Consider the following 14,933-nt stretch of genomic DNA (forward strand, 5'->3'; position numbering starts at 1 on the left):
GAAAGGTAGAAGTTACACGAGAGTTTAAACAAGAGAGAAAAGTGTGAAAATGTTCATGTATATCTGAGGAAAGTGTATAAAGAGTGCAGTGAGAGGTTTTACAGCCTTAAAACATATATAATACTGTAATAGTAAAAAATAAACTACTTTTCAGAATTCACCTATTGCAGGCTATTTTTAGAACGCAACTTCCGTGATTAACAAGGAATCACTGATTTGTCTAAATAGATGAAATTTTGAATATTAAAAAGTACAAATCCATTATGCCATTCCTTCTGGAAAGAAATAGTAATAATTTTCATTTTAGGCATTATAATGATCCACTAATTGCAATGAAATCACATTTGGAGCAAGAAAACATAAGGACATGAAATGGCCTAAACAGAGTCCAGACCTGAATATTCTAGAGGCTGTATGAGATCACCAGGACAGAAAAATAAAGATATGACACTCTAAAGCTAAAGAAAAACTCTGGAAAGTGGTAAATGAAGCCTGATTTTACACAGCACATAATTTCAGAAAATGTCTTGGGTGCAATTCTTAGGCCAACAAAGCTTGTATAGTGCTTAGAACTTTTGCACAGTACTGTATATTGAACAGTAATGCAAGTGGGGGTGAACACTATGAATGGACATAAAAAATGAAAGGAAAAATCAATGTTTGACAGTTTATCCTATTTGCCACACCTTGTCATGGCACATCTTCCACAGCAATTCACAGGGTTAAAAACAAGTAATCTGCCAACTATGCATCCACTGAGGCATTTAAAATCAGCTGTATGCTTTCTTCTCACCTATTGCTTTCAGACGTCAAGGGAAGGCATGTGCAATTTCCTGTATGATGCGTGAGCAACATACACACAACAGCCTCCCAAGAGGATGACAGAACGCTTTTCAACACCTGACAGTTTCTCGTTCACCTGAAAGATCTTCTTCCCTTACTTACATTTGAATAAATTATGTTACTGAAAGGACTGAACATTTGATTCCTGCTTTTGAAAACAAGTATGACTTTAGATAAGCGTCCATTTCCAGAAACCTCTGCTCCAAACATTTTCAGATGTCCTAAAAGTCACAACTTCACACCAGTGAAGATGCTAAGGCTTGGTTGAAGTTACCTAGTTAAAGCGAATGCCCAGGCAGTCGTAAACACGGGAGCTGTAAAACATTACTCTTTGGAGCACAAGTTGACCCTGTGTCAGAGTGCATCAACGTTTGACACGGCTTCCAGAGGGGCTGTCTAATCCAGGACATAGATCTGAATCCAGGACAAGCACCAGAGGCTGCAGCAGCACCAAGAGATTGAGTATTCAGGGAAAAAGAGTAAGAGTGAGTGAGAAAGAGAGAGAGATGCCCTCTATAGCCAAATCTAATAAGACACAATGGGAACAGGTGTGCATTTAAAGACAAATCAAGAAATTGTGCAGAAATTAACAAATTGGGATGACAGATCTACCTTGTGGCAATGACACCTTGTACAGAGCAGTACTGCATGAAGCATTATGTAGAAGCAAGTTGTTTACAATTTCAGTGGATCATTTTCAATTGTGCGGTCATCTCTTCGAGCCAAAACCGGAAAATATGTCATAACTTACTTTTTACTTTTAACTTACTGCTTTATATTGTTCTTGTTTCACTCCCTTGTGGATGTATACTATGCTGTCAGACTGAGACAGATTCTTTTTTTTTTTACAATTAATATGGAGAGAGCGAGAGTTTTGAATTATTGTCATATCGGCATCTCTGGATATTTCATGGCAAAACCAAATCAAAATTCCCAACATTTTATAAATATCACTTTTCTATTAGTACAAATAAATATAGAACAAAACAAAGACAACAACAGCAATAAATAACACATAAATCTAAAATAGTTTAAGGGTAACTTTTTATACTGTAACAATTCTACCATTTTTGAAGGATTCATGTTTAAAAATATTTCCTTTAAACTCTCTCCAGATAAAAATGATTGTCTGATAACATTAAAAACAAGTACATGGAAAAGTAAATATTTAAAACTAGTTTTTGTTGCAATATTGACATTTTTCCAGGAACCTCTCCTTTGAGTAAATGTGAGTCTTGAGTGTCCAATATGGCATCTTGTGTAAACAACCTCACCATGTTTTGAGTTTTAAAAAATAGTTTTTTTTCTTCTTCCGACTACATGGTGGATTTCAAAACAAGTCAAATTTAAGACTTTTAAGACCATCAGGAATTAAAGACTTATATAGGGCTAAACACTAAGAATTTGTACTTGCCCCAACAAAAACCTTATTCTAATTAATTATTTCTTAGCTACAGTTTTTAAATCCAGAGGATCCAATACCGCAACCTGAACACAGTGTATACCAGCCATCTACACAGGTAAGCCAGCAACATCAGCAAGAATCTAACCCATTCAGGATACAGTTTGTTTGTACCCCTTCCATTGGGCAAAAGATACAGGACAATCAGGGCACGAACAAACAGACTGAGGAACAGTTTCTTTGAAAGAGCAGTAGCCTGTATCTCCCCCTAACACATACAGAAACAAATAGCTGCTGAGGAATTGAAGGCGAGAACAACCCCATGCTTAACACTTTACTGTACTATTACTGCACCATTTTATACTATATTATTCTATATTCCTTGTTGTGCTGATGTCAAAGAGCTACCAAACAAATTTCATTGTTTGTAAATTACAATGACAATAAAGTTCTAATGTCGAATGTCTAAATACTGTCAAAACAAGCAGACCTTTTTTTGTATACATACAACTCTTTAAAAAAACTTAAACTGCACAACAGACTGTAATAATATTAGTTTTAAATAGAGATTTTCTTGAAGTTTTGTGTTGTGGGTGACTGGATGTGTTGGATCGATTGGGTAGCTTCACATAAACGAAGGAAAATTAAGACAAATTATTTAGGACAAACAAGACAATATTTCAGTGAATTTAAGACTTTTTAAGGCCTAACATTTTGTTTTTGAAATTGAAGACATTTTAAGACTTCAAGACCCCGCGGACACCCTGTAAAAAGTGTATTTTTGAGCACTGATCTCATTCTGCTTGCCATTTGTTCAATCAAAATGGACTGAAAGCTAAAAAAAATGAAAATGCAAATGCTTCATCTTAGCAGTGGACAATATGATTTGTGCATGCTATAGTTTTCTGAAATCATATGGTTGCTTCCTATTTGAGAATCAGATTTAAACAGGTTACTCTCTTTCCTTGACTTAGCCCCTGCTTTATCAGGGGTCGAACCACCAGCGGAATGAACCACCAAGTACTCTGGCACATGTTTTACTGCAGTTGCCTTTCATCCCTCAAAATATCCCTAAGAGAGCACAAACTCATGAAACCCAAGAGATGGGAAAGACCCATGCACTCTCACATTCACACACACTCAAACAGTACATTGGAACCAATTTAGTTCATCCAGAGCACTCAAATAAACCCACATGAATATGGGGAGAAGATGCAAACTCCACACAGTAAGGCCTCTTGGTCCAGCTGGGAGTTCACAAAATACTTGCTGTAGGATGACAGTGCTACCCAGTGAAGGCTGGTTTATACTTCTGCGTCGAGTGATCATCGTGACCCACGGCGCGTGCCTTGCTCATAGTCATGGATTTATATTTCTGTGAGCTGTTTGTGTTGCTCTGCAATAACACTTCCGAAAAGGCTAGTTGGCAGTAGGTTAAGTATCAGGTTTGTTTTTTTAGAATGCTACCTTAATGTAGTAGTAGCTAAAACTCACTCATTCAGAGACGAGAACCGGAAGACGAGCAACAACTTTAATCATAAGGTAAACACAAAACAAAAGTTTCCATCTAGAGCTCCTTTAAGGGACTCAACACAAGGCATGGGATGATAACCGGTTTCAAGGTTTACAGCGGTTATAAAAAGTCAAGGTTTTACAACCGCCAGAATTTTCTATTATACCGTTCCTACGGTATATGTACAGTTTGTTTGTTTTTTTAACATGTTTTTTGCGACTATTTGATTTAGTTTTTTAGGGCAACAGTATCTCCAGCAGAAAATGACCCTCCACATCAAAAGCTACTGGTCCAAAATATTTTAAATGTTTCTTAAAATAAAATATATTGTGCTTAATGTGGGAAAAAGTTGTTGTTTTTACCCAGACACTTAAAAAGAACTTATTTTAGATCAGTGATCACAATATCATGATACCATGAAACGGTGATATTTTTATGCACGGCTATCATACCATCACAAACTTATACCGGCCCATGCCTACTCGACACTTGTAAACACTTCCTCTATCAGGTTTATGGCTCTCAGCATTGTCCACACTTGTCACATCTACCAAGCTGACCAATCACAGAGCTTGCGCTATGCATCCTTGCAAAATTTTTTGAGAGGTGTGCGACTGAGCGAAGGCTTCACCGGACCATACGCGTTCGTTTGATGCAGAAGTATAAATCATCCTTGAGCCAACGTGTTGCCCATGTTACCCACTCATATTTACAAACCTTTGGTAATAAAATAAATAAACTAGTTTTGCAGAACAAATTATAATATCTATTTTTAAATACAAGTAGCAGCCAGGTTTTCATATTACTTTAAAGGTATCATATTTCTTTAGAAGTCTTTGTGAATAGAGAACAAAGCAATTTGGGACTTTTTTGTGGTTGAAAAACTCAGCTTTTGTTGTTGTTGTTTGTGTGTTTGTTAGTTAGTTTGTTCAATTTTTATGGTGCTTTAGATTAATTTAAGAAGCCTGAAATCTTTAAGCTTTATTCACTGCAACTACATGGAAAAAATGGCTACAGGTTTGGAATGACATGAGGATCCTCTATTACCTTGAGTTTGGAATGCTCCAAAAACATCTAAACGAAAACATGTACAGCTCGACTGTACTACAGTGACTTGTCAACAGGCAAAAAGCCAATGGAGACTTTATGAAAGCTTCTTTGGAGAGATCTTGGATAATTTTTTTCCCTTCAAATTGCAAGATATGAACTCAAATTTGTTAGTCTTCAAGAGAGAATTACATGTACTGTATATATGTAATAGTAAGAAAAAAGTCAGAATTATATGAAAAACTTTTTTGTACCATTTATACCCATATTTACAGTTTACCAAACTGATATAAATCAGCGATTTTGAATTCTGAATTGCAAGTTTATATCGCAAATATTTTAAACAATCGACTTTAAATTAGTAAAGTCTGAATTGTGAGATAAAAATGTTTTTTTGTTTTGTATTCAGTAGTTTAGCATTTTCAGGGAAAAATGTCCACATATAGATGTTCAAATTGTTGTGCTAATTCACAGCTTGACTAACAGTAAGCTGCTTGGTTTGAAAGTGACTACAGTGTGAGCAGTGCTTCATGACTCACAAAAATCTAGGTAAAATCTCACTAACGTGCCCAGATTAAGCCTAAAAGAACAGTTGATTCCATCAGATCACTTCACTTGGACATACATGGAGGTCTGAGCAAAAAAGTAGAACCAAAGAACACTAAAAGCAATTAGGCCTCATTTCCTCTTGGCCTAAAAAGCTCTCTCAGTGCTGACTTGCTAATCTAAAAAGAAATAGGCATGAGACACATGGAGTGCTGAACAGTCTGACCCGGGCAGGCTGTCGCTAAATGATTTTATATTGGCTAAACAGCTGAAATATGTTGTCACACTCAACTTCTGTGTTACATCACTCCTTTGAAATGGCGGACGGAATAAAGAAAGCACAAGAACTCACCTGAAAAACGTCACAAAGAACTGCACCAGGTCCATAATGCTGTTGTGCTGAGAGAAGGCGATCTGCAAGGGGACAAAAGCAAAAAAGAGAGATAAATGACGGGGTGACAGGTTACCAAAGAACGGCTCTTTTCATGAAAAGATGATGAAGACCTTTGCTGGTGGCAAGGGTGCTTCGCAAGAGATCATGTCATAACAGATTTTTTTGGCTTGAGGGGTCATCACACACATCAAATTTTTCTTTCTTTTCGTCCCCTCCAATTGTTAAATGGAGGCAGTAATGGTTGTTCATAGTCACCTGAGCTGACATCCCACAGGCATTACATACATGCCAAACGTTTGCCTTCTGGGATTGTGGTTTACATTAGACTTAAATGCACAGGTGTAGCGCAGCATGCCTAAGAAGGGAAATAATGACACGGTGGGATAAAATTGGATAATTGCATGGGGCTGGATTTTTGCGCACAGAGCTTAAAGGGATATTTGACCACAAAATGAATATTCTGACATCATCTGTTAAACTTCTACAACCGTACACTACTTGTCAAACATTTGGGATCAAAAAGAATGTTCTATTTGAGTATATTTTAAAATGAATCATTCATTCTTGAGATTTAAAGCTGAATTTGCCAATACTCTAGTCTTCAGTGTCACAACAGTTTTTATTAATAACAGTTTTTATTATTCACATTAACTAAAAAAACGAATTGTGCATCATATTGTGGAGTGATACAAAATTCACTTAATACTGTACGTATCGGTGTATATATTATTCGCATTATATATACACACATACAGTGCTGCTCAGCATAAATGAGCACACCACTCATTCATATCTTTGCTATACAATGATATACAGTATGTTTTATGTGTGCATATGCCTTATATCGGTCAGTACAGAAGCCAAACCAGGAGATTATCTAAGAAAATAACTTGGATAATGGTCCAAAAATTAATACAGCCAAATTTATATGTTAGGGAACAATATCAAATAAATATATATATAAAATGTGGAAAAAAATATCAAAAGAAACAAAAATATACAGTTGAAGTCAGAATTATTAGGCCCCCTGTTTATTTTCCCCAATTTCTGTTTAAAGGAGATATTTTTTCAACACATTTCTAAACATAGTATAGTTTTAATAACTTTATAATAGTATTAATAACTCATTTCTAATAACTGATTTATTTTATCTTCACCATGATGACAGTAAATAATATTTTACTAGATATTTTTCAAGACACTTCTGTACAGCTTAAAGTGACATTTAAAGGCTTAACTGGGTTAATTAGGTTTACTAGGCAGGTTAGGGTAATTAGGCAAGTTATTGTATAATGATGGTTTGTTCCGTAGACTATCAAAAAAATATATATATAGCTTAAAGGCGTTAACAATATTGACCTTAACATGTTTTTTTTTTTAATTAAAAAAAATGCTTTTATTCTAGCCTAGATAAAACAAATAAGATTCTCTCCAGAAGAAGATCTGTAAAAAAGATTGTCCTGTCTCTACGGATTTGGTAAGTGTGTGATCAATGTTCTTTGTTTATGTTTATTCAGATGGCAAAATTAGTTAGTATCGTCAGCAGTACTTTTTCAGTTTTTAAAAGACATACCTGTCAAAATGATTTAGTTACTATGTTCATAGTACATTAACATCACTACAACATTATGGACTGAAAGAGTCGCTGTAAATGCTGCTCTCCGAATGTAAACACCTTAATCAAACTATTACCATCGTGTAGGATGTTCACCGCATTTTGTTACAGGATAGACTATACACACAAGGCTGTTTGACGATATTCTCTGCACCCAGTCTCTGCATCCAAGTTACAGAGAAATGCATTTTTTTTTCCCCATACGGCGTGTGGTATCAAAAAATCCATTAAAACTACACTCTTCCAGCAGTTCCTCACATCCAAACTGCAGTTAAAGTTGACAAACTAAGAATAAAACATCTGAAATTACATGAAACTCCGGACAACATGTCCATGTAAACGTAGTCACTGTCTATCTCCCCTGTGTTTGTGTTGGCGCTGTGAAAATCAGTGCGTGCACATAACAAAAGTCCCCTTATCATGCAAACCCTTCCCTCTTTCGTCACTCGACACTCCCACCTAATCAAAGCTGGACTCACCCACTTTCCTGACTTTTTTTTTCAAACTAGAGGTGTAAAAGCACCTTCCTGAGACAGGGGGGTTCATGGCCCTTTAAAGAAAAAAAAAATCGTGTTGACTTGTGATGCGTGGTATGGATGCTTATTAAAAACAAGTTATGTAATAAAAAATTGTTCCGGACTTTTGACCTTAATAAAAATTCAGATTTGGACCTTTTAATGTAGACATTGAGAACTCCTGCTATAAATGATCAATTTCGTATTTGAAAATTTGAAGGCATGTTGTTAGTAGCATTGCAGAGAACCAGTAAAAACCTCAAAGTGGTATTTGTTGTGGGAAAACTACTCTGGCTACTCAAATCTGTTCAGTCAAAGATGTTTTATTTAGAAATTTGCAAAATGACTCAGCAGACAAGTTACGTTCTCAGCCAAGCTCTGTCTGAATAAGACATCATGTTTGGCAGTAAACAGCGAAGGGCCATTAACTGAGCATCAACACACTTTTGAAAAGTTGCTCAAGTGTTCACAGTGTCAAGAAACAGCGTGTTCACAAAACATCCCGTTAGGCAAGGAAAAGAACTACTTGATCAAATACCCAACAACAAAAATAAACAGATTAATGCTCTAAATGTACAAATCTGTAAGTCACCCTGACTCACCAGATGAATAATGCAACAATGGCAGTGTGGGGCAGGTCCTTTGGAGAACCCATTCATTTCATTAGGCTGTTGTCAGAGGAGCACGGCTGGGGCTAAAGACAGCGCTGGAGAAAGCTTTAACACTCCATTAGGGCTGATCCATTTTTGTCCCAAAAGACACGCAAACAAGATGCTGGGATTGAAAAGAACAGTTATGCAGCTCCCACATCTGGCCATTTAAGCCATTGCTCCCAGTGAGACCATACCTTGTTGTGCCATAAATAATGCAGTGGATGTTAACTCTGTTAAATAAGGTCAATTGGACATTATAAATCACACCAGGACATATTACATGCATAGAAAATAGTTCTGCATATGCAGTTGCAGTCAGAATTATTAGCCCTCCTGAATTATTATTAGCCCCCCTTATATTTTCCTCTAATTTCTGTTTAAAGGAAAGAAGATTCATTCATTCATTCATTTTCTTAATCTGGGGTCACCACAGTAGAATGAACCGCCAACTTATCCAGCATATGTTTTACGCAGCGGATGCCCTTCCAGCTGCAACTCATCACTGAGAAACATCCATACACACTCATTTACACACATACACTACAGCCAATTTAGTTTCCCAATTCACCTATAGCGCATGTCTTTGGACTTGTGGGGTAAACCGGTGCACCCGGAGGAAACCACCGCAAACACAGGTAGAACATGTAAACTCCACACAGAAATGCCATCTGAAGAAGCCGAGGCTCGAACCAGCAACCTTTTTGCTGTGAGGCAATTGTGCTACCCGCTGTGCCACCGTTACACCCACGAAAGAAGATTTTTAAACATAATAAATGTAATAACTAATTTCTAATAACTGATTTTTATCTTTGCCATGATGACAGTACACAATATTTTACTAAATATTGTTCAAGATACTTCTATACAGCTTAAAGTGCAATTTAAAGAATTAACTAGGTTAATTAGGCAAGTAAGGTTAATAAGACTGACGTAATAAGGTTAATAAGACTGACGCGTTTGAACTGACATCACCGTGGGATTCAGTGCACATTTTCTAACATCTGCTGGTCACTGAGTACGATTTCATGCTTTTGTCTCACAAAGCCAATAAATTGTTTTCCTTTATTAAACAAAAAAATGTAATAAACTTAAAAAGTAAAATTTTTACAACAAGATGAAATTAGCTTTTTTCTTGCAACAAGTTTCCATAATTTCTTTTAAGTTCAATCAACCTGTATGGGCTTACAGTGTTTGTATAGTGGCTAAAGTTACCACTAGTGATGACATCATTAAGAAGCATAGTTTTGAGAAGGCTGCAGCTTACACACAAAAGGTGAACAGCAGATGCAAGAAAAAAATAAAGCAAGCACACAATAATTTTTTTAAAAAACTCCATTACTCTGTTTGGAGAAACAGAACAGGGAATCGGTTTACAATCTGGGGTTGCTGTGCTGTGTTGTGTGTTGTGTCATGTCCATTGTGAATAGCATTTATCAATAATATGAAATGCATTAACATATAACTGAACTGGTAGATTTGGCTATTGTAGCGTTAATATAACTAACATTAAACCTGATGAAGTATGCCTATAACTAGATGAGCCTTTAACACCAAGGACATTCACGTTACACATGGTACGTTGAGTCATTAGCTATTAGTTACAGGAATCCAGGAATATTAAGGGGTTAATTGATTAATTCAGTGGTTTTTAAAGATCTTGTGATATCTGACATCCTTAGCTACAATGCTAAGATAATTTCAGTCCTTGCTACCATCATTATCTCCACTGCCCTTCCTCTGTGCTTTTCAGCAACTCATGTCTTTTTTTAACTTTTCTAGACTCTCAGATCAAACTATTCCTACATAAATCAGCTGTCAGAGTCAAATTAGGGCTGCCCAGTGATAACACTAATGTGAACATTAATGAACCTAGATATTCCAACTAAAAGAATCCCTTTTATCATAGTTGTTTCTATTTTCATTAATCACCATCCATTAGATCATTGTATAAATTGATAGGACTTTAACCAGGATGCATAGTTATTGCTCATCATGCTGTGGAATGAATAAGCAGTAAAAAGCATCTGAGATCTGGACAGGACCGTCAGGAACATTTGCCTAACGAGCATTACAGACACAAAGAGGAAAGAGGAAACTATTAGAAAACCATCAACCTCTGCTTTTTACTGCCATGTGTTCAAACCTCAAGTCAATAATGAAGACAACAACAATAACTTCTATAATTATTTAATATACTAATTTTTATAACCTTATCATTATTTTATAATGGTTATAACATAAATATTATAACTACTACATAAACAGATTTATAAAGACATTAAAAGCGTAGAACTAGTGCTGGGCAAAAATCCAAATAAAAGTTTGTCTTGACAATACATGTGTGTATAGTGTATATTTATTTTGTTTATATAACAAAATAATATTTCATTCCTTATATATATATATAAGGAATGAAATCCAGCGTCTGGTCATGTCTATGCATTCCAGACTTCAGGCTGTAATTGACTGCAAAGGATTTGCAACAAAGTTTTAAAAAGTGAAAGTTTGATTTATGATTATTGTATTCAGTCACATTACATTTGGTCCCTTAACAAGTGGGAGGCACATATGCAAACTGTTGTAATTCCTACAGCGTTCACCTGATTTGGATGTAAATACCCTCAAATTAAAGCTGACAGTCTGCAATTAAAGAACATCTTCATTTCATGTCAAATCCATTGTGTTGGTGTATAGAGCCAAAAATGTTAAAATTGTGTCGATGTCCCAATATTGATAGACCTAATTGTATATATTATGATTTTGGATCACGATTAATCTTTGTGCAACACTACTTAAAGTTAAGTTCTGATGTGGTGCATGTGTAGGCTTAGACTACGTGCTATCAAAATTTGCACCAACATATTCATTACATCATAACTACCAACAAATGCACTGCAATGAATTATTTTGGACTCAAAAAAAAAGAATCTACTTCATGTTTAATTATGTATACTGAAATGTTTTATTTGTAGATTGTATTATAAAAACCCTGAAACAGATCAGGCTTCTTCATCTAGTTTATACTGGCTGACCTCACACTGACCCATGAGACACTGAGACAGCTGTGAAGCAGCAGTAATGTTTTGCCAGATTGGGTTTCGTGCACAACGAGAGCACTTGAGTTCTCCATATCTAATATCTGATGCTTTCAGAGGTGGTCGGGGTCCTCATATGTGTGCATGCTTTTCACGGACCCAATTTCCTCGGTAAGCTAATAAATGCTGATCACACTTTCTGATCATAAACATCAGAGGAGAGAGAGCTCGCCGTGTCACGGGGGTCTATTTGATTTAATGATGCACCTCCATGGTAAATAAGTGACTCTGCTTTTGGGAAATCTAATAGAAAACTATTACTGCTTGAACACGGCTCAACTGAGATGAAGGTCTGCGAGAGCGCGTAAATAAATGAACCTTATCAGAGGAACTCATCTCATACGTGATGGAGGAACAGAGGAATGAATGCAGATCAATATTTGGTGTATTCTCGCTGTTGGAGATAGTCCCGACAACAAATGACAGGCAGTATCAGAGCGTCTCGGTGCACAGCTGGTGAACGGTAATGAACGACAGAAAGGTTGAGAGGATTTGTGCTGGTTATCTTTATAAACCATATGGATATCGACCAGATGAAATCTTCCTTTATTGTGCTGGATTTTTTAATAAATAGCTCCGCTAGGCATAGAAAACCTGTTCAACACTGAACCCTCTAAAGAGCCGCTATAAGTGTTCATCATATTCGCTCTAAAATGTTTTACTACCCGTACTGAAGGTTATTACTTTTTTCCTTCAGAGACGGGAGAGCAAATATAACCCAGTGTGCACCAACTAACAATGACATAAGTAGACAGACTAACACATATTCTCTATATGCAAGGCAATGCTTTAATTTTGTATTTAACATATATGTTTTATTCTGTAGATAGTCAACTTGTAAAGGCCAATGAAATGTCTAATTTGATACTCCAAGCTAAATTAACTCATCTAATACTTTACTTTTCTAAAGATGATGCACATTGACTTGTTTTATGAATATGGACTGAGCACAATGTCAAGTATATGTACAACTAAATTGTATTTATTTTTTATTTTATTTTTTTTTTAATTTATTTGTTTGTTTGTTTGAATGCCACATCAGCAGCATTGACTATATCCATGGCAAAATATACACTAAATATACAATATATAACATACAATCAGTGTTGAGGAAGCTACTTGGAAAATGTAGTGAGCTAAGCCATTAGTTGCTCTACTTAAAACGTAGCTTAACTACGCTAAAAGCTACCCCCTGGGAAATGTAGCAAGCTAAGCTAAAAGCTACATCACAAAAGTAACTTAGCTACGTCTAAGCTATTTATTTATTTATTTTTATTTTTTTAAATCAAAGCAACTTCAATCCAAGTCAGTTCGCTCTTAGTGATCATAAAACTGCCAATGAAACATATGCGGCATAATTGGTAAGTTCAGTTATGGTCCTTGTTATAGTTCTGCTTCAAAAATAATTCCTCTACAGCAGAGATGTCCAAACTAGGCCTATGGTAACCTTTGATTTGGCCCACCATACCCCATGAGAATGATAGAGTTGGGGTGAATGCCTTTAACAGAGATCGTAAATTATTATAATGTATATATTAATGTAATATAATTTGGTATATTTACCTCTGGCCCACCACCCTTAATCAAGTTTGGTTTTTGGCCCTTCATAAGAATAGGTTTGGGCACCCCTGCTCGACAGTCATGTTTCATCAAGCAAGTTTCTCCTGTCATCCCAATGATTGATTGGCGACATCACCGATGGGAGCGAGAGGTGACAGTAACTCCACCACCGTAAAACATGAAGAAGAAATCGCCATTCTCTGCACCTTATGAATTTACTTTCATCAGCTAGTCACCTGCTTCACAGTTCTGTAAATGGTGGGGGCTTCACTTAAAAGTTCCAAGATTGGTAAATGTAGCTTGTGTGGACGCTACTGCGCTACTCGCTTCAAATAATAGCTTCGCTACTGAAATGCTATTTGATTTAGAAAGTAGCAACACTAACACCACGTTACTGAGAAATGTCGTTAGGCTAGTAGCGTCACTATTTGTAGTGATGCTACAGCCCAATACTGCATATAATCATATGTTTCTTTAAAAACATTCATTGCAAAAAAACAAAACAAAAAACATACAAATAGCAACAACACTGAAAGAATCATACAATCCTTAACAATAAAATTTCTTTAATTAATGATAAATATTCTAGAATTCCTTCAGAAGACACCTTTTCAAACATTTACCTTAAACTATTTTTAATAAAAAATGATAAAAATGTTCTCTAATACTATTTAAAGACACAGATTCTATTAAAAAATGTTTTATCATCAAAATATTTTTACATAAGTCACAAATAAGTTTTTCTTCCCCTTTCAATAAATATGGCTGCATTTACACTGCAGATCTTTATGGTCAATTCCATAAATTATGGAATTATGGAAGTATACGATTTGTTTGGATGATCATCTTTTAAAAATGACTCGTATCCGATTGTCTGGATTTACACAGCACAAGGCAAAAGGCACCATGAGCAGGAAACAAAAGCGGGCGCTGACTGACAGCAGATAATCAAAGAGGGCTCTTTTCTCCATTGCTGTATTGTTTGCAGGGGTTCATTTTTTCTTTTCCTTTTGACAAGTTGTTTTGCTATAGTTTGTGATGAAAAAGTCATAATTTGTCTATATTATTTTAATTGATGCTTTTATAAACCAGCAGGGATTTTAATGTCATGTCCATACCACAATTCTTTTGCATGTTTTGTATGCAGTAGTTTTAGATTAGTTTATAATGTTTATGTGGCGGATATTGTGCTCGTGCTTTCTTGTTAACATCCTTAAATACTTGTGCTACATGACTGGTTCTGTAAGGTTTGATTCTAAAATAAAAGCTTCAGAGTTGACATCATTTTCTACAGTTTTTAATGTCGCACGACTCACATTGACAGGTGAAAATACGGTCTACCTGCTTAAACTGCAGATGGACGAGATTTTCACATATCAACAAAGCCTGAATCTGATTTGAGTAAATCGGAATTCATGTGATTTTTTCCTGCTCACACGTACATGGGTCATATCCGATCTGTTCCACATAGGAAATACAAAATATATCAGAATTGGGTCACTTGAACCATGCGGTGTAAATGCAGCCTATAAGTGTGTTAGTCTTGAGTGTCCGATTCTACATCTCGTTTGTACAAACTGATCATGTCTATTTTCAAAATGATAATTATTTCTCTCATTACAAATGTATTTACTTCATACAATATCAACTAAATGTTAACTGAGACAATATTTACACAGATAATTTGAAGTAGAGTTCTAATCACCCAGTCAGAATTATATTTGTTAATATTATCAACTCATTATTCAAT

General features: G+C 35.7%; 1 protein-coding gene across 1 annotated transcript in view; it reads right to left on the bottom strand.

The window, feature by feature from the left end:
• The window catches only part of atrnl1b (attractin-like 1b), a 168,275-nt gene that overhangs the window by 62,595 nt on the left and 90,747 nt on the right, over nucleotides 1-14,933 (bottom strand). Inside the window, exon 25 of the mRNA XM_056468877.1 lies at nucleotides 5,704-5,765. Within this exon, the coding sequence (XP_056324852.1) occupies nucleotides 5,704-5,765 (62 nt within the window). The remainder of the gene's footprint in view (nucleotides 1-5,703; nucleotides 5,766-14,933) is intronic.

The sequence above is a fragment of the Danio aesculapii genome, chromosome 12 (genome assembly GCF_903798145.1).
Source record: "Danio aesculapii chromosome 12, fDanAes4.1, whole genome shotgun sequence".
Classification (NCBI taxonomy): Eukaryota; Metazoa; Chordata; class Actinopteri; order Cypriniformes; family Danionidae; genus Danio; species Danio aesculapii.